The sequence below is a fragment of the Limanda limanda genome, chromosome 11 (genome assembly GCF_963576545.1).
Source record: "Limanda limanda chromosome 11, fLimLim1.1, whole genome shotgun sequence".
NCBI lineage: Eukaryota > Metazoa > Chordata > Actinopteri > Pleuronectiformes > Pleuronectidae > Limanda > Limanda limanda.
This window is the reverse complement of record NC_083646.1, coordinates 10,057,217-10,082,617: the sequence shown is the minus strand read 5'-3', so window position 1 is coordinate 10,082,617 and position 25,401 is coordinate 10,057,217. Positions and strand designations below refer to the sequence as shown.

Below are 25,401 nucleotides of genomic sequence, written 5' to 3'. Positions count from 1 at the left end.
ATTAAATTGGACACCTCCCCAAAAGTGAAGCCAGAGTGTGTTGCCACCTGGTGAGGTGAGGGCTGTTCAGCTGCAACAATCAACATCACCACTAGATTTCACTCAATTCTACAAACTGAACCTTTAAGTGTTGATTATGTCAGTTTGGTTTCATTGAGTTATTTGATGTTAAAATGTGATTGACAGCTGAAACTGATTGGTCCAGCTCATGTATCGACAGGGTCTCTCTATCCCCCGATCCCGACTGCGCAGAATCCGGTTCCGATTGCGCAAGATGGCAGCGTTCATATCTGAGATATTTCCGCTTCATTCCTGGATAGTGAGTGGAGGTGGAGATGTGGCGTTTGTCTTTCACAGTCTGTGGTAAACATAGATACACCCACACATACACATGCTATTTTAGTCAGATTTACACATACTTCCCTCAATCCTCCTCCCGTGACCCTTGACAGTAGAACCTCATGACATATGTTATTCATCTGCTGCTGTGACTCATGCAGAACAGCTCATAGTTTCCAAAATCACAGACCACGCACACAATTGCACAAGACCGTCTCTGGGTCAGCCGCCCCTCCTGAAGACACACAAATCGGCTTCATGTAGATTACTGTGACACAGCACAGTCCACATGAGCCGAATCTGATAGAATAAGCTTCATCTCTGTGTCATCTCTCTCTCCCTCTCCTTCTTTCTCCATATTCTCTCTTCCCTGCGTCCCCCCCCCCCTCCACCTCACCCAACCCTCAATTTCTGACTCAGCAGAACGAGTCAGAGGCAAGGTCATCTGACTGCTGTTGCTGTGGAGACTGAGAATTGGGGGATTTTTCCATCGTTCACTCACTCACCCCCCCTCCATCCTTTCTTTCCTGTGCTGCAAGGCAGGGAGGTGTGGAGGGTGGTGGTGGGGGCAGGAAGGAGCGAGAAACATGAAAGAATGACAGAGGTTAAGAAAGGATATTAGCGGCGGCCATTTTGGTTGAAATGAGATTGAAAAGAACTTTATTAGCAGCAGCACAGTGACAAAGTCACCCTCATGGGCAGCAGTGTGGATCAAATTATATCTATATTTAGTCCTGACTGTCCACATGTTATACATGTCTCTCAAGTGAAGGAATCTTTATAACAAATCTGTGGGATTTTCTATTTTATTATAGACAGAGGAACTGTTATGATCACAGATAACCTGTCATGAGCTTCACCAAGCAGGAGACAGGCCTGCATGATTTATGCTTTTATTTTCACCTCCCCTCTATATCTTTAATCTTCACATCCATATCTTTATTTCTGGGCTTATTCTCATAAAACCACAAATGGTAGTATTTTTAGTTCTTACAACCTTGGAAGGAATTTAGAAATGGTATCACATTAAAGTGTCATCACATATTTGTAGTGCCCAAGTGCCGATTGATGCTTGAGCTGTTTAAATACACATTTTTGGGAACGTTTAATTTAGCTTTACATATTTACAAAGCAGAAAATTCCTTGAAATTGGACCTCCATCCTAGAAGATATAATACGAATTTGAATTACAAAAATTATACATGTTAAATGTCAAGTTAAAAAAATAATTATCAGCAAAAGAAGAACATAATGAAACAATCCTAACAATAATAATCAAACAGAGAAAATGGTATTTGCAGCATATTCAGAAGGAGTAAAAAAACGGATTTCCTGTGGTACTATCTGTTATAACACAGTTATGCTAGAACAACCCATATCTCTAAGATGCATTGGTATCATCTGTGTGTTTACTATAACAGCACTTTCTTTATCCTTTTTGAAAAAACCGGAAGGAATTCAACAAAATAGTCCAATCTTTTCATATACTGTATTGTGTGTCCGTGTATCTTCGTGTTACTTTACATTTATGTTGTACTAGCATCCAACATCCCACAAAGGTTAACAATCCATATTAATTAGAATTTAAGTGCAGTAGCTTGACATTTAACCGTTTTTCAAACCAGACCTGACTCAAACTAAGAAATGACCACAAACAAAATGATTAGTCATTGAAACGTTGTATTCCAAGTAATCTGCCTTATTTAAGATAAATAATAACAAACAACTGCAGCATCGCAGCATGTTTGAAGGAGCTGTTTTAAGTGACTCTCCTCTCACCCTGAGCTAACCCTGCTCTGATGCTCTGGGTTCTTATGGTTCTGCGTGGTCATCGTCTGGGCCCCCAGCGAGGACGCCAGTGAGGGATGGTCACAATCTGCTGCAGGGACGGGACGAACGACTCTCATCGTGTCCCTTGCAGAGCAGGCAAGAGGCCTTACCTACATGCCTGTGTGCGTGTGTGTTGGCGATTCTGCATGTGTGTGCTCTGGCTACTGCATCGTCCCCTCAGTGAAGAGCACGGAGCAGAAACGTGACCAAAGGCCTGCAAAGGCAACTCACTGCTGCATATGGGGCAGCTTCCTCTTGTGTGCTCATGTCCTCTGTCTCTGTGAAACTCCAACCGAAATATACACAATCTGTCCATTCATCCATTTTCTTTCCTGTCCACATATCTACTTCAAACTACACAGCTCTTGCCCATGACAAACCTCCCTTTCTGTCTGTCTCTGGCCATGTCTGCCCCCACTCTCTTTCTCCAGCCAGTCTTTGAAGACTGCAGCATAGTTTTTCCACTGCTTCATTCCTCTCTCTGTGTGAATACTCTCAATTGTTCCTCGCAAATGTCAACACATTCTTTACGACCACCCTCGTAAATGCCAGGCGAAGTTACAGCTCCAACGAGTCTTGCTCATTCACGAGGAAAATAATTACAGTGCTGAAACAAGCCTGGTCAGATTCCTGATTTTAACATCCAGAGAGGCACATTCACCCAGTTCTTCATTTTGTTGCTGAGTTGCTTTAAAATGCTGAGTCTGCATGGACACAACTGTGCACCTGCGGATGAAGACAGTCATGTTGCAGGCTGTGGTGTGCAGGGACGGTCCAATGACTGAAATGTGATAGAATAAGATCCTGTATGATTCAGGATTCATTCTTATTCCTTCAATCAATACTTCTAACACACACACACATACACACACACACACACACACACACACACACACTCTGTGACTGTACTGCTGCCTCCTCTGGCTGCTGCACCCAGGCCCTTGACTAGTGAAGTGCACAACATGCTGCAGACAGGACCAACACGACTGATGGAGACACCCAGGGGTTCTTATCCCATGCAATAACGCACACATATCCACCATTTTATATTACATAACTACATTACATGATGAACAGACACAATCACGACAGCCAGAGTCTAACCTTGCGCGTCCATTTCTACAACATCTCAGCCTAGAGGCTCGCGGCGCTGCTGGCTGCACGCCTCGGAAAACTGCAGTAACGCAGGAGGGGCAGAGCTGCCTTCCTATTGGCCCGCGCCGAGCAAGGGCTCACACCGATTGGCCAGCGATCAAATCATCGATGAGACGCTCCGAATTACGATTGGCTGCCTCGCAGGGAAGTGGGCGGGTTCGGGTGCGTCCCCTCGCTGCTGTCATTGGCTGAAGGCGGCGCTTGTTCCCGTGGCGGAGTGGTGTGGCCACAGCACCAGGAGTACTGCGGCAGGAGCGAGGCAGAGGCAGCGGAGGGAGCGAGAGGTAGTTGTTCGGTCCGGTTAGTGCGTTTGGTCTTTCACCGCAGGAGAGGAAAGGAGAGGAGGACCGTGCGTGATGCTCCGTGTGAGACCGCAACATTTCATCTGACCGAGGAGGAGACACGCTGTAGCTGTAGCCTCACAAGGTTTGAGAGATTATCATTCTAACCCGGGGAGGAGAAAAAAGCAAATCATAATCTCAGAGCTATAGAGAAAAAAATCTTATGAAAAAAAAAAAAAAAAAGAACCCCCTGACGTCATTTTTTTTTTCTGCTCGTATTTAATCAAGCTGAAAAAAAACACCCATCTCACTCTTGTGTTTTCCAAGGCAGAGGCTTTTAGACACAGACACACACTGCGAGAGAGGCTGACACCTCTCAAGCCGAGCATCACCTGAGAGGAGAAGACCGACTGCGCCACCATGGGGGTAAGAGCGACCGATCCCACTTTCTCTCATCCGCTGTTAGAGCCTTGTGAAGCGGCCTGAGAAGAGCCTGTCACGCCGGGAGAGATCCACACCGACGGCCCGGTTTCTCTTATCTGCCCTTTTTTTTTTTTTTTTTTTTTTTATCCTCCCCCCACCTCCGTTATGGAAATCCCGGTTTGTCTGAGTGACATTGACTCTAATGCGGAATTGTGCTGTAGCCTGCGACAAAAACGGATGTAGCCGGTATTTGATGTGACTTTAGCATCCTGGTTGTGTGCTGCGTATAGAAAAGCTGTATTATTACGATTTACCCGAGATGAAATGATGAGCATGTACGTGTGTGAGTGGTTGTCCTATGGATGTCAGGCCTGTACTCTGACTGTAACCTTGCCAGGCATAGTGGACCGTGATCGGGTTATTCTCAGCGGGAGAGAGGGTGTGAATGTCCCAGTGCGCTTCATCCATCACTTGTCATTTACAAAATGATGTATTAGCCTATATTTGAAGGTTTTTCTGCAAATGTTCGAAGACTTTCACCTCCACTGTCCTGTGACCTCCCCCTTTGCGGCCCGCTAGTCAGAGACCTCCATCCTTCCTCTCCTCCTCCTGCGGTGAGGAGGAGAGGAAGATGCGGAGTCTCATCCTCGGCACCCTCGACGACCCATGCGTCATAATGCGGTTACCGGGAATAAGCGCCTCACCAGCTTATTTCCCTCCTTTAAATTGTGACATAACAGGGGACTGGTTAATCGCCAGCAGTGAGCACATTTACTCTATAGATTAATCACACGATGCGTCTATGCAGCAGTGTCGAAATTTTGTCTGGATGCCTTTGGAGAGAGGGGGGGTGGGGGGGGGGTTCTGCTGCATGTGATGCGCACCGTGAAACCATGAAACCCAGCTGATCGAGTGTCAGATGCATGAACGTGATGCAGTGGCTGCTGCTGCATAAAACAGCGCCACTGCTAAACGCTATGGTGCAGAAGCCGGTCTGCAGCCATTGCGCAATTTTCACTCCATCTTTTTTTTTTTTTTTTTTTGCTCCATCGCCATCCTGCGGAAGGAGTTGTAATGTGTAATCCCTCTCTCCGCGCTGAGTGATGCGGTGGCGTGACTGCGGAGAGAGAGAGGAGCGAGCACTGGGAGACATCTGCCGCCCTGTGGGCAGCGCAAACCAGTGACATCGCAGTGACACCAGCTGATGATGAAGAATGTGCCCCCACCCCCCCCTGCAGCATATCTGCCGGGGGATGGATGTGGTGGGCTTCAGGAGGTGGGGGAGGGGTGGGCTGCGGTGGCTCACAGGGTATCCATTGATGCTGCATGTGAAGGCCGTCCCGCCATCCTCGGTGGGCACTGCGTCAAAGGGGATGGGATCGCTTGCGCACGTACTGCTGCCGGGTGGAGTCTTGATTTAACCAGTGTGAGGATGTGGAGGTGTGAGGTCATTCTGTCAGATATCCACGGCTCCACAGAGATCTGCATTATAGGCCGCAATGACAAATGCGCCGCGGAGGTGACCCTGAGAGGGAAGAGGGGGATGGAGGAGAGGATGGAGCCATGACTGGATGCGTGCGCACCAGGGCATCTTATTACAAACGCGTCGCCGGTCCCTTCACTATCTCCCAGTTTATCTCTGTCCGAATTTCGCACTGGTGCACTGGGTGATGGCACCGCCAGCTGTCCTTTCCCAAGGCCGCAGTGGGCACCGACGCGCCTGCTGCGTCAAACCGGGGGCGGGGCCTGTGCTGTGGAAATTCCCTGTAAAGAACTGTGATAGGCTGGCGAGAGAAGCCACGCAGGAGGGAGCGAGTTGCAAGGATGCTGTAGAGAAAAGACTGCATCAGGAATACCAGAGAGAGAGAGAGAGAGAGGACATTCAGTCAGTGGCACAGAGTCAGATGTTATTCTAAACCTAAAGATCTCACATTTCCTCTCAGCTCATTGCTCTGCACTGATGCAGCTCCACGGTGCAGTGTAGCTGGTGGAGGTGAAACTGTGGGATGGATGTGAAGAGAGATGGTGATGAAGGGCTGCACACATGCATGGGCTGCTGGTTTTCACCGTCAGACACGTGACACTGATGGGGGGATGGTGCCACCGCGGAGAGAGAGAGAGAGAGGGGAAGGGCAGGTACCATAGGGAACGGTATGCAGGTGTGGAGAGAGAGGGATTTAAAGTGAGGGAGGAGGTGTAGAGAGGGGGAGGGTGGCCTGGCTTCATATCCTGTTACAGGATAATGACCTGAGGCTCACATTACCATGGCTCATGTTTCCTTGTGCTGCGCTTTGTGGGATTGGTTAACAGAGGGGGGGTCAAGAGACAGACGGGATAGGAAGAAGACGGATGGGGTTGGGTGGAGGAAAGGATGGAGAGGTGTAGGTGGGTCAGGATGGGAGGAGAGACAGGGGATAAAAGACAGATGTCGTAGTAGCAGTGAGGCCTTGTGAGAAGGTCAAGCAGACTGGGAACAGGGGGAATGGCGCAGCTGCTCTGAACGCAGCATGGCTGTGGTGAAGCTCCTGTGAACCATGAGTTCAGTCTAAGACTTTGATTAGACTTACTAATTACCTAATGTCCTGGAGTAAAGGTTTAGAACAGCGTGTGCTTTCACGTTGGCTCTGGTGCAAGGAAAAAGGAGAAGTTAGAGGCTGTTGGTGGAAGACGGATGTGTGTGGCCTCTGCAGAGGCCCAGCCCTCAGTTTGGTGCAGAGTGCTGCGCATCCCTCCCCACTGCACCTGCTGCCTGATGCTGATAGGCTGCACTGTACCACGACTGATCTGTCCCACACGTTGCAGGAACCAGTAAGAAAGCCTGTCTACACGGGGTCTGATCTGCCGAGCGGCCTCCCTTCCTGCACAGCCACCTGGGATGTTTTGCCTCTGAGGGCTAGGGGTCAATTAAGGTCAATATGGCGACTCTTTGAAATGACCCTCCATTGTCTTCATGAATCCTATTGATGGTTTCTAAACAATGGATATCCGCTGTAATGAGGACATTGTCCTTAGTGAGACTTCTTGTGAGGGACAGAGTCCAGACTTCTCGTGCCTCAGCAAAAAAAGAGAAACATGCAGCTTCTCTCCTCACTAATGTGAAACTGACAGAATGAGGCCTGAGCCTGTGTAAAGCTAATAGAATGTAAAGGTCAGTTCTGTCTCGATCATACATTACTTTAAAACAAGACTACAGTACCAGTACTGTGATTTATAAGCCTAACAGTTTTATAACTGTAACATGTGGATGGGTTCCCATAATGAGGGTGACTCAGAACGGTTAGGTTGCCTCACTACAACAACATGACTAATTCAGGGTGTTGTCCAGGAAACACGTGTACGTTTGTGAAGTGTGTGAGAATTTGTGCGTGTTCATGCATGAATAAACCGAAACCTGAGTATAACAGTTCAGAGCATCAATGGATACAAGATTGTTCAAATCAAACAAAATACATTGCTACATTTGATTTTTATTTGGTACAATTTATTTCAGCCATTCAGTAAAAGGTAAAAGTTGTTTTTCATCAAAAGTAATAATATTTTTGAGGAGTGAATGGTGAATTATTTCCAATTCATTTGTTAATCCATTGGATACAATAGATTCTGCCTTGAAATTACAGTGACACATGCACAGGTTGAGAATCTGATATGCTAATGGACTTCCGGGCAGCTGTGCAGTCAGCAGCTGTGTATGACTGAGCATGCACGCACATCTGCATGTCTCTGTTTGACCATCTGCCTGATGACGAGTCCAACGGTGTCCCTCATCCCACCGGGGCCAGCGGCCATGTTCACTACGAGCACCAACCAACCAAGATTTACAATGTTCAACTAGATTCACTCACTCAAACTAAAGTCTATGTAGACCCTTCAGACCTGAAAGGGGGGGCGGGGGGGGGGGGGCAGTGCATTGTCAATCTGAAGGTAGACAAGTGTCTCTGTCGGATGAACAGATGAAGCTGAAGGACAGACAGATGGACAGGACGGTTTTCAATCTAAATTGGGATTATCAGTTTTATTTCTTACTTTTATTTATTTTGAGGGTTTTGAGCAGATCACAACACAGATGACTGAGAGTTAATCTCTCCTTGTCCCTTTGTGTTCATGTGGTTCAGGGATTAAGTTGTTTCTTAGCGGACTTATGTTATTGTATAACATATACCAATCATTTTAGTGTTTAATTAAAAACTATAGCACATAGTGATAGGAGAATCTTTTTTGGGACAGTTGGAGTCAATGTCTCTTTCTTCCAAAAATATTTTATGCACACGGCTCTTTTTCTTCCTCATATCTGATTTCTTGATTCTCCCCCTTTTGATGCTGCTCACTTTGTTAAATACAAAGATAAGAAGCCTTCACATCATTCTCAAGGCTAATATGGATAAGTGAAACAAATATCTGGACTTGTCTCTTTCAAAAGGCATCCAACTCATTATCGTCTGTTAAAAATAACTCTTTTATCAGCATCACTTATCCAGCGATGATGAGAAGCCGCACTCCAGATTATTTGGCAGCAGAACCTGAAATGTGGAGATTGGATATATTGACTGAGAGGCAACGGGAGAGAAATTGAGAGACAAAGAGAGAGAGATGAGCAGAGTGGGCTAATCCAGCGTAGTAATCAGACTAGCTAATCCCAACAGCCGTGTCCCTTGGTCCCCAGCCTGAGCCCCCCTACTGGGGCCCAGAGCCCTGCCACCCTGCTGCAAGAAACAGCAGATGGTTCAATGACGTTGCAAGGTCACACACACACACACACACACACACACGGAAGCAGATGCACGCATGCAACAGCGCGTACACACACACCACACATTGTTGCACATGCTTAAATATTTTTTTTTAAATATAGTTTTACAAATATTCATTGAAATTATTACATCCTCTTACAGTTAAAATTGGCTTCAATAAATTAAACATTTCCATAAAGGATTTTGCTTTTTTCCATGCCACATTCTGCACGCATGCTCTTATATAACGAATGAGCTCTCAGCATTGGCCACTCAGACGTTAATCTACAACCCAACATTAACTACAAGAGAAGCTGTATTTGCCTATTTGACCTTTTAAGACATTTAATTTCAAATTAGAACAAATATTTTCTGCCGTACAATCTAAAACCGGCTGTCATATTTTCGTTAAAAAATTTAACACCGTTCAAGGCCATGATGTGGATTCCATATGTTCAGTGGAGGGAGACTGATGTGATGCTTTAATATGGCTGCTCTGTAGAAAAGAGCAAGTGGAGACGCCTATAGGTATAACTAACGCTGCAGTGGTTGATGATGTAGGAAGTAAATCTGGAGCACAGTGACGCCCCTTGCAACCACTTCTTCATATGACTCATGTATAGAGAAAGAGAACACCACAGCGGTGCCAGATATTTCCTCTTCTCTTCCCTATGCGTGCTATAGAAGGGGAAGAACAAAGGGCTACATCCCAGTCAAACCCACTATCCGGGGGGCCTGTCCTGACACGCTCAACACGCTGGTTCTCACAGGTGCCACTCCCAGATTAAACTAAGTGGGTACATAATGTGTATATATTAGAGATTAGTTTCACTTGATTTCTTTATGCCAAAATATATTATATCTGCAGTTTTACCGTTAGTAAGAAGTTTAGTCTTGTCTTGAATGTTAACGTCCACAATAGGTCTCAGGAAAACCTTTTTGACAAGCTTGTTTTGAGCCGTGTCTTATATTTGTCTTATTTTACCGTTTTATTCCAGGATCACAATGTCTCTGCCTCTCCACTCCACATCTCCCTCAGTCTCTCTGCCGCAATGCGTGTAGTCGCTGCACATACGGACTGTAGCCAATGCAATGACTCACCTCTGCTCGCACACACACCTGCACACACAAAAACCCACTTCATTTCTCTCCGTCTCTTTGCCTGTCTGCATTATACAGCAGTAAATACAGTGTCCAATTACAGAGGCATCAAGTATTTCTTGTCACAGTTCACATCAGGGGATCCTTGCAGTACCAGGCCACGGACAAGCTGCGTCACCATGCCAATGGTCACCATGGTTACAGTGGTTGCCCTCCAAACACACTCACTCAGTACCTGCAGAATACTTTATGATCCAATCAAACACACACAGCCGAATAATGTGGAGCTCTGGCTCAATTGAATTATTGACATTTTAAGCATGTTTTATCATGTCGAGAGGTAACTGGGTGAGAACGATTTCAATATGTAATCCATAGAGGATCATGGAATTTTTTTCATTTCCTGATAATGTCAGAGATGTGTCTGCTCGTCGCTGCGCCTCTGGGAGAGCGGCCGGCTGTAATTCCAGCCACGGGTCTCTGTTTCCTTCCTCAGTACAGAGGGGGCTCATTACATTACCCAGAGCTGTGTGAGACAGCTGGACACCGACACACAAACAGGCAGCAGACTTTGATGTTGCATATGAAAAGACTCCTTTGATTGTATAGGCACTAAATATAGACACAATGTGTCTCTGATGTCATACAGGAGAGGTAGCAGATACAGATGAAAGACAAAACCAAAGAGATCATAGGATAATAGACATGCAGGTCTTCTTTCTTCCTTTACCCTGTGGCGTTGGGACTGAGTCAGTGTTAGAACCTGAGCTACAATGAGAAGAGCAGACATGGTAAGGAACTTACTATTTAGCATTTATAATATCAATTTATAAATGTTTAATGAACATTTTAAAATGTTTTTTAAGGTACGATATTGGTCAACAATGACAGAAAACATATTTATTTCATTACATCTACTTCACCATATTGTCATTAATCACCTGTTTATAGACCACATTGTCCGCAATGACATTCATATCTGATTACCACTACTTTACTTTACAACGTGTTATAAATTTATTATTAGTTGTTTATATACTAGTGATGAATCCTGAATTAGATGACTTAAAGTAGCTGGATGTGGGGGATTGGACTGGCCTGGTAGGCTGCCCCTTGTGTCATTAATGATTGAGGGGCAAGCACACACACACACACACACACACACACACACACACACACACACACACACACACACACACACACACACAAAGCAACACTGGTATGTACATAACATAATCACACTGTAAAGACACACTAAAGATAAATCAACAACCTCTCCTTTCTCTGCTGAGAACCAATCATTCATATCTGCAAACGTCTGCACACAGAGAAACCTGGGGTGTGTGTATAATCTATTAACCAATAGGAACACACACTCTCAAAGTGACACACACTCCTTAAGTGGGGTTGTGCAATCTATTAGAGTGGGGTCACTGCGGGTCAAACACTGTCACAGAGTCCGCAGACAAAGACTGGTGGTCAATATCTAATTAGAAGCATGAGATGAGAGTGACAACTGTTCCTCTCTTTCTTTCACTCTTCATCACTCACTCTCTGTCCCTTCACCACGCTCCTCTCCCTTTCGTTACCTGTCCCTACTTCTCACCTCCCACGGATATCTCCCGTTCCATGCGTCCAGTCATGTCTGTCATCCGCCCCCCGCCACATCCATCTCTCTCTGTCTTTACTTTCTCCCACATGTCGTTTGTGTTTGGCACGACTCGCCACCTCCCTACCAACCACATCCATTGTGCATGTGTGTGTTTGTGTGAGCGTGACAGAGAGAGAAAAAAACTGTGTGCTCATATTTCTATCATCAATTTAAACGTGCATGGACTCAGAAGTCCGGGTGTTCCACGGAGCTCACAATGCACCTTAAATGTGTTTTTAGAGTGCTCATACATTTTTAACACATGTTTATGGAAAATCTAGCCACAGTATTACATCAATATGAATCTGCACTCACACACCTGCCAGTCTGTCATCTTCTTAATGAAGCTGCCAAATTGAAAATGAGGCAAATCAACATGTTATTCAACGGCTTTGATTTTTAAAATAGATTACCTGAATCTACAGTGGAAAATATGTACACATACTGTGATATATACATATGATATGTGCACACCCCCACACACGCACACACTAGAACACACACGCACATATTCAGGGTTCGTCTCACAGGGGGCAGCAGTACTTTTCCACTGCATCAGTCTCTTCTCGATGCATCTCTGTCTCACCAGGCCTGCCTGGTCTTGCTGCAGCAAGAGATTTGTTCACCTGCTCCTTTGCTGCGGAGCTCTGTGTGTGTGTGTGTCTCTGTGTGTGTGTGTGTGTTTGTGTGTTTGCGTGTGTGTACTTGCAGGTGCATTGGCAAAGCGGTTAAACTGCTTCCTCCCACTTACACTACTCCCTGCCTGACATGCGTGAACGGATGGTTTTGTTGTTTACTTGAATGCAGAAGTGGTCGTTGAGCAGCCGTTGCCCCACAGCTCAGTACGATGAGTGAGAGTTGGCCTCGGTGGCGTGCGGTGACTTTGAATACACGAGAACAAACATCCCAAAGAATGCTGCTCCCCCTCAGCTTGACAAGCCCAAGTCTTTATAAACACTGTCTGGTAGTCAACCAGGGACAATGAAGACCTTCGTGGTTTACCAGTGTTTGCCTGGCTTGTCTTGATGGTATCTCATCCTCATGTTGCCTCATGAAGCCTTTTTTATGATAACCTAGTAATACAGGTCTTTGTAACCATGTACACATTTAATATGTAGAGGTGTGATTTCACAACAGAATTTCACAAGAGCAGCACTGTGGGAAATGCGGTGGCAACTTTATCTTTGTAACATAGTTGTTTGACTCCAGGTGTGTGTGGTTTGGGTGTATGTTTGTCAAACGGTATTAGTGGAGCTCTTAGAATCCTGACTCACACTCTCTCACTGGTGCTTTTGCAAATATACTTGTGAGATAAGTAAATTTAAACAAAGAACCAATTCATTTTAATATAATCAGTCTTCCGCCACACCGGTCTCTCTTTGTAGTTCATATCAGATGTGAACAAAACAGTCAAGCAGCAGTTACATGGACATTTTGTTCTTCTGAAAATGTTGCTACCCTTTTGTACCACCAGAGGGTGTTTTCAGCAGGAAATATCAGCATACAGTGCAAGTTAAAGGTCCAGTGTGTAGGATTTGGTGACATCTAGTGGTGAAGTTGCATGTCACAGCTGAATACCCCCTGCTCACCCTCCACTTTCTAGACAGGGAGAATCTGTGGTAGCCTTTTGTCATAAGAAATCTAAACGTGTTAAGTTTGTCCTGGTTGGACTAGTGCAGCAGTTGTCAATCTCACATAAATTCCTATCGTCTGTCAAGGGAAGAAGGTGGATGTGCAAAGGTTTCTGATTTCTAATGACGACATAAACAGTCAGTAGCTCTGATCTAACACAGAGGAGAGTTTAACCTTTTAGTCTCAGCCACTCATGCTCTGATGCACATGTATTAATCTTATATTAAGATAATTGACAATCATTGATTATCAGTTAGTTATTGATGTGTATGTTCAATCTTAGGTGGGTTTTAAAGCTCTACTCAGTCATGCCTTTAAACCCCTGCGTCGAGGTGATCAATATATATCTGACTTTATTGATCCACCACCAAGGGCAGTTTCCTTAATGTCTCAGCAGAGTCGATGAAGGGCCCGTCCACTGGGACCTGCTCATGTCACCTCTGACCTCTGATGACGGGCATTTATATCGACGCGCTCTAGTGGTCATGTTGCTCTCCTTCAGGACGTCATTAAGCTTCAGGTGCACTTATAGAGGGACTCCAATGTGCAGTAGTGGAGGAAAGTGTGGTTATTTATAGTCCACTCTCGTCTGGTTTAACAACATAAGCCAATTTCTTAGGGGACAGTTTTAGTCAGGAGCACAGCACGATGTGTCTGTGTGTGGATTCCTTCAGTAATCTTGTCTTCAAAGTGTCCTTGATGTTTCTAATAGTGCCGAACTACTAGAATCAAATCAGAAACGTCTGTAAGCTCAGTTGGTCTGCAGCCTCTCTCCCTGTCATTAGTTAAAACCTTCAGGTAAAAACCATTAGCACTTCATTATGTTGTGATGTGTCCGTCAGGCACTTTTGGACATCAGGGCAAGAGTCATTTGATGAACCGGACACGGCACAGTGGTCCGCAGGCGCCGGTGTTAACGTGAGGTGATGATAGTTCACTCAGGCAAAGCAGAGCTGCCGGGGTGATGAATTTTCCCGTCATGTCACAATGATTCTTTGGATAATGGTTTTTTATGTTAATGCTTTTCATCTAATATCCCCCTCATAAACTCAGAAGAGTTGACATGATTTCCTCCCGAGCAACGCAGGCCACTTCTCAAGGCCACTTCACAAGGAGAACAGCGCTATTAACTGTACACTGACGTAAAGACATCCCAAGGACATTTAGGTGAAGCCCACTGGCTGTTTCTGTTTCAGTCCGTGACCGATGATTACTGTTTTAAAAGCCAAGCAGGATGTAATGTATTTCATAGTCATGGTTCATACTATGCATTTAAACAAGCACAGGGAACAGCTAAGATTACAAACGGAAGTGCATCCACCACTAGCCCCTCATCCTAGTCCCAAGGCATGTTGAAAACATATGTGTGTGTCTGTAGTATGGGCGGTCAGACAGTTACCGCGTTGCCACCACACAGGACAAAGATAAGAAGCGCTCCCCCAAGAAGAAGGCGGGGACCAAGGACATGGACGAACTGAAGAAGGAAGTTCCCATTGTGAGTAAAACCTACTTTTATCCCTAAATGTTGATGATAAAGATGTTTGAGGTGTCATGTCAATCAAGAGCAGATTAATTCCATCATTATTTTTAAAGATATTCACACCATCCACCATATTAGTGTGAGAAATAAATATTTCAAGAACATTTTTTTGCAGAAAAGAATAAAATAAAAAATGCACTTATATCTATTCTTGTTGGAGAGAAGGGATTATATTTCTCATACAAGCCAAATTCATGTATATTTTGCTGGTAAGAGGGTTGACTTGTCAGGAAATCATCACCTTGATCCCACAACTCAGCGCAAGAAACACTCACCAGGGTCGCCATACCTGGCTGCCCTGATTCTCTTATCTCTCAGGTGAACTGCATGCATGGACTAAATTTCTGATTACCTTGTGTATGCCATTCAGTGCTAAGAAGCTCTTTACATTCCGGCATACCTCCTCTTCTAATCTGGACTACTTTCTACACATTATTCCTGCATGCAAAACAATGGCTCCACACTGTAACATGCAGAGTGGTAATTATCCCTGTGTGACGTTTTTCAGACGGAACACAAGATGTCCATTGAGGAAGTTTGCCGAAAATTCCAGACTGACATCGTCCAGGTGAGTCTGTGATATCTGGTTCTCCCAGCGTGTACTGTACATCCATGGTGTGAGGCAGTTTTTCCAGCTGGCCACTAGATGGCATGAGGGCACCTTCATGGTTTATTTCATGTTTGGCGCCATCGTCCTACTGAAGAAATATTAGAACTCAAAGACGTGTGTTTTCAGTGCAGACTTGTCTCTCTCCGCTAACTCTCCCCTCCTTCCTGTTCCCTCCAGGGACTGACCAATGCCAGGGCGGCAGAGTTCCTGATTAGGGATGGCCCCAACGCCCTCACCCCCCCTCCCACCACCCCGGAGTGGGTCAAGTTCTGTCGCCAGCTGTTTGGAGGATTCTCCATGCTGCTGTGGACAGGCGCCATCCTCTGCTTCCTGGCCTACGCCATCCAGGCAGCCACAGAGGACGACCCTGCAGGAGACAATGTGAGCGCCTAACACGCCCACAAACACAGACACACAAACAATCCCATACTTTTCCAACCAGCATATTCACATGTGGGCCATGTACGGCTCATTAACACATCCGTCTCACTCTGAAACACAGACATAAATAACAACTGGGGATTTGTCACTCACTGTGACCCTCCACTGCCCATGTATACTTATCTCTCTCTCTCTCTCTCTCGCTCTCTCTCTCTCTCTCTCCGTCTCTCTCTCTCTCTCCAGTTGTACCTAGGTATCGTGCTCACAGCCGTCGTTGTCATCACTGGCTGCTTCTCATACTTCCAAGAGGCCAAGAGCTCCAAAATCATGGAGTCTTTTAAGAACATGGTGCCTCAGGTAAACAAATTGACTCTGAATTTACATTCTTGAAAGTGACTATTTATTATTCTTTTAAAATATTTTGGCAGACCTCAGAAATGAATAGTTAATGTGTCTTTATGTACATGAACAATCTTTTACCACTACCTTTCTAATTATGTTGTGACAATGTAGAGACTTTGTTGCTCAGTCAAGTGTTTGTTATAGAGAAACAATAATATTGTAACTTTCTGTAGCACTTATTTAACAAGGTCACAACAAAATAAGACCAAAAAAAAAATAAGAAAGATTACATAAAAGTATTGAAAATCTAAATATTAAAATATTTGTTAAGCTATTATTTAAAATTAAAAAAGTATTACTCACTGGCTACTGTGTACTCATGCGTGCGTCTCTGATCTCTCCCATGCAGCAAGCGTTGGTGATCCGTGAGGGTGAGAAGGTTCAGATCAACGCTGAAGAGGTGGTGGCTGGAGATCTGATTGAAGTGAAGGGAGGAGACAGGATCCCTGCTGACGTCAGGGTGGTTTCCGCTCATGGCTGCAAGGTTCATACCCACACACACACACACACAGGAACAAACATTTAAACCCTTGTTTCTTGTTGTACAACGTAATTTTTTTGCTTCTTGATAGGTGGATAACTCCTCCCTGACAGGCGAGTCAGAGCCTCAGAGCAGGTCACCTGACTGTACCCATGACAACCCCTTGGAGACCCGTAACGTTGCTTTCTTCTCCACCAACTGTGTGGAAGGTAATGACACCATGGTGATAGAACCACATTCTGTAATTAATTATTGTGCCAGCGGCTGGGTTCAACCCACGGAACTGAGCCATGTGATAAAAGTTCCTCTATGTGGTAACAAAACACAGATACTGACGCTATAAATAATATTTTAATAACACCATGTATCTGCTCTTTTTCCCAAACCAGGAACAGCACGTGGCCTTGTCATCTGCACTGGAGATCGCACAGTCATGGGTCGCATTGCCACGCTGACCTCTGGCCTGGAGACCGGCAAAACCCCCATCGCTAAGGAGATCGAGCATTTCATCCAGATCATCACTGGCGTGGCCGTCTTCTTGGGCGTCACCTTCTTCATCCTGGCCATCGTCCTGGGTTACTCCTGGCTGGAGGCCGTCATCTTCCTCATCGGCATCATTGTGGCAAACGTGCCTGAAGGGCTGCTGGCCACAGTCACTGTAAGTCGACTCTTTATTAGACACTTATCATAGCATAGTATTTCCCCCTTTCCTTTCTTTTTATTCATTTTATGTCTTTTTAAAAAATCTATTTATTTCTTGAGTTTAGCACCCATCTTGTCTTCACTTTGTACTTATTTTAGTTTTATATTGTCCATTTCACTTAAGGTTTTTATATGTATTGCTTTCTTTCTCTTTTAAATAAAGATTAACTTTGTTGCTACTTATTTAACTAAATAGCTGAGGTGTTTTAACATTATAAATGTCTTTGTCCGCAGGTGTGTCTGACCCTGACCGCCAAACGTATGGCCAAGAAGAACTGCCTGGTGAAGAACTTAGAGGCTGTGGAGACCCTTGGCTCCACCTCCACCATCTGCTCTGACAAGACCGGAACCCTGACCCAGAACAGGATGACTGTGGCCCACATGTGGTTCGACAACCAGATCCATGAGGCTGACACCACTGAGGACCAGTCTGGTAAGTTAAGAAGAGAACACACACACACACCCCTCACGTCTGAAAAATGTGTCTACTGGAAACAAGTACGACCACAATGATTAATGTCCGCGTTTCTGTTCCTCGTCCAGGTGCCTCATTCGATAAGAGCTCATTGACATGGCAGGCTCTGTCTCGTGTGGCCGCTCTGTGTAACCGCGCTCAGTTCAAAGCCGGACAAGACGCAATTACCATCCTGAAGCGTGACGTTGCTGGCGATGCCTCAGAGACGGCCCTGCTGAAATGTATCGAGCTGTGCTGCGGCTCAGTGAGGGCAATGAGGGACAGGAACAAGAAGGCGGCTGAGATCCCCTTCAACTCCACCAACAAATACCAGGCAAGTCACGACTGGATATCGCTATGTACGCACAAGTAACAACACACTGTACAAATACACGGAGGTCAAAGGTTTGAGACCACTTAAATGTGATATCTTCCTCAGAGAGTTTTATCTTAACTTTCATTTCCCTTCTTCGTCTTTAGCTCTCAGTGCACGAGACCGAGGACGTCAATGACAACCGCTACCTGCTGGTGATGAAGGGCGCCCCCGAGAGGATCCTGGAACGCTGCAGTACCATCATGCTGCAGGGCAAGGAGCAGCCTTTGGACGACGAGCTGAAGGAATCTTTCCAGAGTGCTTACATGGAGCTGGGAGGACTGGGAGAGAGAGTGCTCGGTAAGGATTGAAATAACTGGAGAGAAGTAAAGAGGGAGGGTGAGAGACAGAGAAGGACAGAGGAGTCCAATTGGGATTTTATTCCGTTATATTTATTTGTGATATGTCTATTCTGCCTTATATGGAAGTTCTTGATACCATAACATGTGATACTTTGTATGTCTGTTTGAGTTTAATGCTTTTAGTTGGACTCAAAGACAGTATGTAAAAAGGAAACCAAATCATCTTGGTCGCCCCCTGGTGGCTAGCTGCTGCATTGGCCATAACCCCTGCGTCCTTTCCGTCAGTTGGATCAGCTCAATTTGAAAATCTGTGTTGGTTCTAACACATATATTTATAGACGTCACAAATTTAACACTTCACATGTTTCTGTTCCTCCCAGGTTTCTGCCACATCATGCTTGCAGAGGACCAATACCCCAAGGGCTTCGCCTTCGACACAGACGATGTCAACTTCCAGACCGACAACCTTTGCTTCATTGGCCTCATGTCCATGATTGACCCTCCCCGTGCTGCTGTGCCTGATGCTGTGGGCAAATGCCGATCTGCTGGTATCAAGGTGAACCTTTATATATGATCTCTTTATTCCTCGCAGTGATTTATAAGACAGGCTCGGTTTCAAAATGACTTTGAAATCACGTGTAGAAACACAATCTTTGTTGCTCCTGACGTTGTAGGTCATCATGGTCACTGGAGATCATCCAATCACAGCCAAGGCCATCGCCAAGGGGGTGGGCATCATCTCCGAGGGCAATGAAACAGTGGAGGACATCGCAGCTCGTCTCAATATACCTGTCAACCAGGTCAACCCCAGGTAAAGGATGTTTACAGAAAAACACACACGGTCGTATAAATGACGGTAAATTACGAGGCTACATGACAGTTTGAATGTCTTTGTTTAGGGACGCCAAGGCCTGTGTGATCCACGGCACCGACCTCAAAGAGCTATCTCAAGACCAGATGGACGACATCCTGAGGAATCACACAGAGATTGTGTTTGCCAGAACATCCCCACAACAGAAACTCATCATCGTAGAGGGCTGCCAGAGACAGGTGGGAAGACCTTAAGATTATTATTAACTCTCTTATGAGCAATAAAATAGAAAATACCAATGTATCTTATTGGCTTTGTTTTTTACATTGTGCAAGTGCAGGGACCAGATTTTGAAGTATTGCTATACTTTTAGAACAGCAGATGGCGCTAGTTACCTGTTAAATGAAGATTCCCTGTCTGACAAAGAATGTTTTTTTTTTCACTGGTATTTTTAGATTGCTTTTGAGCACCACATTTTTACTTTAATGGACACATTGAATTGTTATCGGTAAACATAGTTATAAATTATTCATATTAGAAATTATAATTTTTCTTATTTGTCTGTTTAATTTGATAGTTTTCATAAAATGATAACCTTTTAATTGTTTATTCAAATAATATTTTTTTTTCCTTTAAATTAAAACTACATTTGGTTTACTAAATTTAGTTTTGAATTTTAATTGATGCCCCTTTTGTTAGATGTGAAGTATCAACATATACAATTTATTTATCTTTGACTTATTTATTTAGTCATATTGTGTTGATATAAATGAAAGGAGTTGTTTTATCTGCCTCTTCTATAGATTGCTTCAAAAAGGGATAAATGCATTTAACAAATATTCATTAATTGACTCCCACTTTTCGTCTCTCCCAGGGCGCCATTGTAGCCGTGACAGGTGACGGCGTGAACGACTCTCCTGCTCTGAAAAAGGCCGACATCGGTGTTGCCATGGGAATCTCCGGCTCTGATGTGTCCAAACAGGCTGCAGACATGATCCTGTTGGATGACAACTTTGCATCTATCGTCACAGGAGTGGAAGAAGGTGAGATGACAGAAAAACGTTTAAATCATTATTGAGGTTTTAATGAAAGGATCTGGAAAATATGAGGTCTGACCTAAAGAGTTGAAGTTATAGATAACTCTAGATCAGTGGTGGTACTCAGTATGTGATGTAACCCGTCGGCATCTCTCTCTTCAGGCCGCTTGATCTTTGATAACCTCAAAAAATCCATCGCCTACACACTCACCAGCAACATCCCAGAAATCACACCCTTCCTGCTCTTCATCATCGTCAACATCCCCCTGCCACTGGGAACCATCACCATCCTGTGTATCGACCTGGGAACTGACATGGTGAGAGCTGATCAGACACAGACAGATTCATCTTTCACACACAGTGAATCCAGCTGTTGTTGATGCAACACCTCACACGTAACTAAAAGTTCAAGTGTGCTCCTCGTCTCTCAGGTTCCAGCCATCTCTCTGGCTTATGAGGCAGCAGAGAGCGACATCATGAAGCGTCAGCCCAGGAACCCATTCAGGGACAAGCTGGTGAACGAGAGGCTTATCAGCATCGCCTATGGACAAATTGGTAGGTGGACTGAAGACTGCAGCTCTGATCCACGCTGTGAATTGTTTTTGATCCGGATTGAAGTTTGATCCTCGTGGCCTGAAAGTAGTTTGGTGGTAAAATTTACTTTATCCTCCTCCAACAGCACGGTTATCTTTGGACCTGTGTTTTTGGTAAAGCTGGATAAGGAAGATGAAAAACTTAAAAATATGTTATTTAATCTCTGTTTGTGTCTTTTCTTCAGGTATGATCCAGGCTCTTGGAGGCTTCTTCGCCTACTTTGTCATCTTAGCTGAAAATGGCTTCCTGCCCACTCGACTGGTCGGCATCAGGCTGGATTGGGACGACCGCTCTACCAACGACCTGGAAGACAGTTATGGACAACAGTGGGTAAGTGAATCGTGAGCGGTTTTTACATTTAAGTAGTATTCACATTTTTTTAGTTTATTTTGGATTTTATTTTGACAAATTTAAGATTGATATGTAATTTATAATTTAAAAAAAAAAAATACAAAAACTAAGAATTCAAATATATCAATTCATTTTTAATGCTCTTTCTGTCTTCTCCTTTCCTCAGACGTACGAGCAGAGGAAGATTGTGGAGTTCACGTGCCACACAGCCTTCTTTGTCAGCATTGTAGTTGTGCAGTGGGCTGATGTCATTGTCTGCAAGACCAGACGTAACTCTGTGTTCCAGCAGGGCATGAAGTGAGTCCCTCAAATCCACTGTGATGCAGCACAATGTGATCTGCACCGAATCTTGCAGTTGTCTCGTTCTCTCTATCATCTTTTCTCATCGTTAATATTTGTTGTTTCTCTGCCCAGGAACAAGATCTTGATCTTCGGCCTGTTTGAAGAGACAGCCCTGGCTGCCTTCCTGTCCTACTGCCCAGGCATGGACGTGGCACTGAGGATGTATCCTCTAAAGTGAGCAGCACATTCACCCACATGGATGAACCTTGAGTCACTTCTCTGCTGTTAAGATGTTTGGTGTCAGCTTATTCCTCTCTAATCATTCTGCTTCTCCTCTTGTCCACAGACCCAGCTGGTGGTTCTGTGCATTCCCATATAGTTTTCTCATCTTTGTTTATGATGAAGTCCGAAAACTGCTCATCCGCAGGAATCCTGGAGGTGAGTCTCCTTTCTTTACACCTTACACCAAAGTTCTTATGAATGATTAGTTTGATGAAGGACCATGTTCTAGACATTTCTTTGGGTCAGCGTTAAACTTCTCAACATTCCAAATATATTGTCTAACGAACAAACCTTTCTCTTCTTTGTCTCATTTGCACTCCAGGTTGGGTGGAGAGGGAGACATACTATTGATCAACGGAGCGTCTCTGCTCAAACCCCCTTCCTCCTCCACTTATTTCTCCCTCCCGTCACTCCATCCCCGGCAAGACACACCTTCAGACGCCCCGCCCCCCCGCCCCACTTAAAGACAGAAACCGCTTTGAAGCAATTTTCATCAAATCTGCCCCAAAGATTAAAAACAGCAAAAGCACCTTTACAACTTTCTACACTGACCCGCCCCCCCTTACTCCCATCTCCTATGATACTCTTTGCATGTGTTCTCTCACTGCTGTGTACATAAACCAATATATCTACCAAACGGCAGCTGCATATTGTGTATGTAGATTTGAATGAGCTAAGGATACAAAGGGAGTGTCTATGCTCTGCAAAAAGGGCCATCCAGCTCCTCCCCCTCTCCCGCTCTCCCGCGTCTCCCTGTACCGCCGCTCCTCTCTCCTCTCTCCTCTTTCCTCTCCCTGCTAGCCATCCCTTTGCTTGTCCTCCAATCACACACACACACACACACACATATAAAGATCACACGGTGAGATCCCACCGCCGACACCACTTCGACTGCCGCCTCTTGCCTCCGTCTCCTGTCTGTGGAGGACCAGTGGAGTGGCCATCTCCCTGGTGTTCTCGCTGGCGTCCATTTTCCTCTTCCTCTGTTTCTCAACGGCCACTGTGTTGTTGTTTTTTTGATATATGTGGGGTTAGGGGGAGGGGGGGTGTCAATGGTTTTACCTGTCTTTATTTTTTTAATTTCCAAAAACGGGAGGGTGGGTATGTGAGAGCTGCTTTTCCTCATTTAGGCCTAACAAAGCACACCCCATGGCGTCCTGTCCCTCCTCTCTCCCCCTCTGTCTCTCACACCCCTGCCCTCCCCTCCCTCCCTCCCTCCCCCCCGCCCCCCGTTTGTCTCTGTGTGCACTGTGTGAACCATCGTCCTTGTTATTAACTATTACAGTACACCCACCCCCAAGTTGGTAAATGCAACTCAATCTTTCTGTGTGCTCTAGGAAATCTATATAATTCTATACTGAATTTAAATGAAACAATAAAAAAAAAACATGTTGAAAAAACAGCTCAAGAGAGACACTCATGAGGAAGAACAAAACTGTTGAGATAGGAAAAAGTGAGAGACATGCGTCTCTCGCTTTATTTTCTTTGTTTGGTTTCAATTATTTTTTTGCTGGTTTTCCAGGAGGCTACTGTAAAAATGTAACAGCAGAGCAGGGTTTTAGATTCGTGTTTCTAAGGCTGTCAGGTTCCTATCACTGCAGGTGTGTGTCGGTATGATGTGGTGCAGTGTGTTATGCTGTGGAGTGCGTCCATGTGCCCGGGGTCTGTTAACCGGACTGGATCCAGGCCTGGTTCCCTCCAGGTCCTGGCGCTCGTCTGTTCTGACCCAGGTCTGCGTGCATGTTTGTGTTGGAGACCAGTGAAGGGCCAGCGGCCTCAGGCTGGGTCTATCTCAGATGGCTGAAAGGGTTGAAATTCAAGAAAAAAAATAAATGAAATAAAAACACAACTAGTAGAACATGTGTGTCAAATACATGAAACCAACACCAATAAAACATCTAGAACATTTATTACAACTCAGACGTGTCTGTGTTTCTTTCTGTCTCTGTCTTTGACTTTTGAAGCACAATAAGTTTTACTCTCCTCTTTCCTCATATTATTACTTCCTCCAAGGAGGTAATGTTTTCCTCTGGTTTAGTTCGATAAAGCGTGATTAAGATTATACAACTCACCCAATTTTATAACCCAGGGAAGAACCAATTAAATGTTGGTGTGGATCAATGAGGGGCTAATTTCTCAGAGAATTTTTTTTAGATCTTAATTTAAAAAATCAAGCATGTATAGGGAACTGATATTTATGAGTATGTGCATTTTGCTGTTGATCCAATTAAAAAATCTGGATCTAGTGAATTTAAATGCTGTTTCTTAAAAGACTGTGCACATCTCTAGTCTGCTTATCTATAGCCCTGCAAGACAACTCTCCACTGGGAAAAGGTTTTCTGTCAGATTTTAGTCTCAGTAAATATGTTTATAGCTACTCCTGCTTATTAGCCTCATGGTCATCACAATATATGAATTCAAATATGCAAATAAACCATCTTAATTAATTCCATCACATTATGAGGTTTATGAGATGAGAATGTATTTGTATAAGTGAAGCAACAATTAAAAGAATAAACAGTTTTAGTCTTAAATCTGAGGATGAGATTCCACCTAGTGTTATGAGTTAATATGCACTTCAACAATCTGCAATCTGCGTAACATTAATCTGCCATAGGACCACGAGTTGGCAGCAGCCCAGGGTAATGCACCAAACTACTCCGTAAATGTGTTTGCCTCACCTGTGACATCAAGAGGATGAAAATCACTGTCAGCAGCAGAAAAACGAACAATATTTTATTTCCCAACATAAATAATAATACATAAGTAATGTATTTGGGAAAGAACGACACATTTTGTAATTAATAAAATGTGTTTTTTCCAAAAGGTGACTTTCCTTCAAACAGGCAAGGTAGTATATGTTTATCTTCAGGGAACAGACTGCAATCGTGCTTCCTCCCTGTGCCACAGGCGTAATCTATTTTAAATGAACCTCTTATTGCCCGGCCAGCGCCCGAGTCTAATAAATTATACACAATATACTGCTCTGTAACGTGAGAGATAAGTATTGTTGGAGGTCACTTTGCTGCACCCAGAGAAAATTTAGGACATGTCCCTTTGAGTAAGTGATACAAAAACTTTCTGGCACCACTAAACCACTGTCCAATGACAAATGCAGCGTCTCCTGCTCATACATACACACACACACACACGTGCACACCCACTTTCTGTCACTCTCGCTGACAAACACGCTCACACTCTCACCCTCTCTCTAATTTCCCCTGTGTCTCTGCAGTGAGCTCACTGCAGTGCGACTCTCCTCTCTCCCCTCTCGACACCCTCCGTATAATAGAATATCGATCGCACGCCTTTGCCGCAGTGTGTAAGCGAGTGTGTGTGTCTGACTACGGCCCTCCAAGGTCATTGCCATGGCAACGTGAGCATGGGGGTGCTCTCGCTGGGCTGTCACAGACCACAGGTCACAGGGGTCACATGAAACTGGGGGACAAGAGGGGGACCGTAGGGGGGGGACGAGAGGGGGTTGGTGAGCGCTGCAGTGCTGTGTAATACAGGCAGAGGAGAGGAGCCAGGAGTATTTGAACTGTCCTACTCCACTGTGTATTCAGACCCGAGAAGAATAATGAAGAAATGTACAAACTAAGTGCAGAGGGCCACGGAGTTCAATGCAACTCCTGCTAAACACGAGTCGTCTGAGGTTTG

At 44.8% G+C, this 25,401-nt stretch overlaps 1 protein-coding gene across 1 annotated transcript; it reads left to right on the top strand.

The window, feature by feature from the left end:
• Positions 1–3,686: 3,686 nt before the first annotated feature.
• Positions 3,687–25,248, top strand: atp1a3b (ATPase Na+/K+ transporting subunit alpha 3b). Its single transcript, XM_061081794.1, has 23 exons — positions 3,687–3,750; positions 3,933–4,031; positions 14,518–14,634; positions 15,188–15,247; positions 15,467–15,670; positions 15,914–16,027; positions 16,422–16,556; positions 16,645–16,762; positions 16,943–17,211; positions 17,490–17,688; positions 17,799–18,043; positions 18,190–18,382; positions 18,765–18,940; positions 19,059–19,195; positions 19,284–19,434; positions 20,070–20,238; positions 20,395–20,549; positions 20,664–20,787; positions 21,011–21,156; positions 21,344–21,474; positions 21,592–21,693; positions 21,806–21,897; positions 24,977–25,248. The coding sequence occupies exons 2-23, from the start codon at positions 4,026–4,028 to the stop codon at positions 25,246–25,248; spliced, it is 3,315 nt and encodes a 1,104-aa protein (XP_060937777.1). The 5' UTR covers positions 3,687–3,750; positions 3,933–4,025.
• Positions 25,249–25,401: the final 153 nt, after the last annotated feature.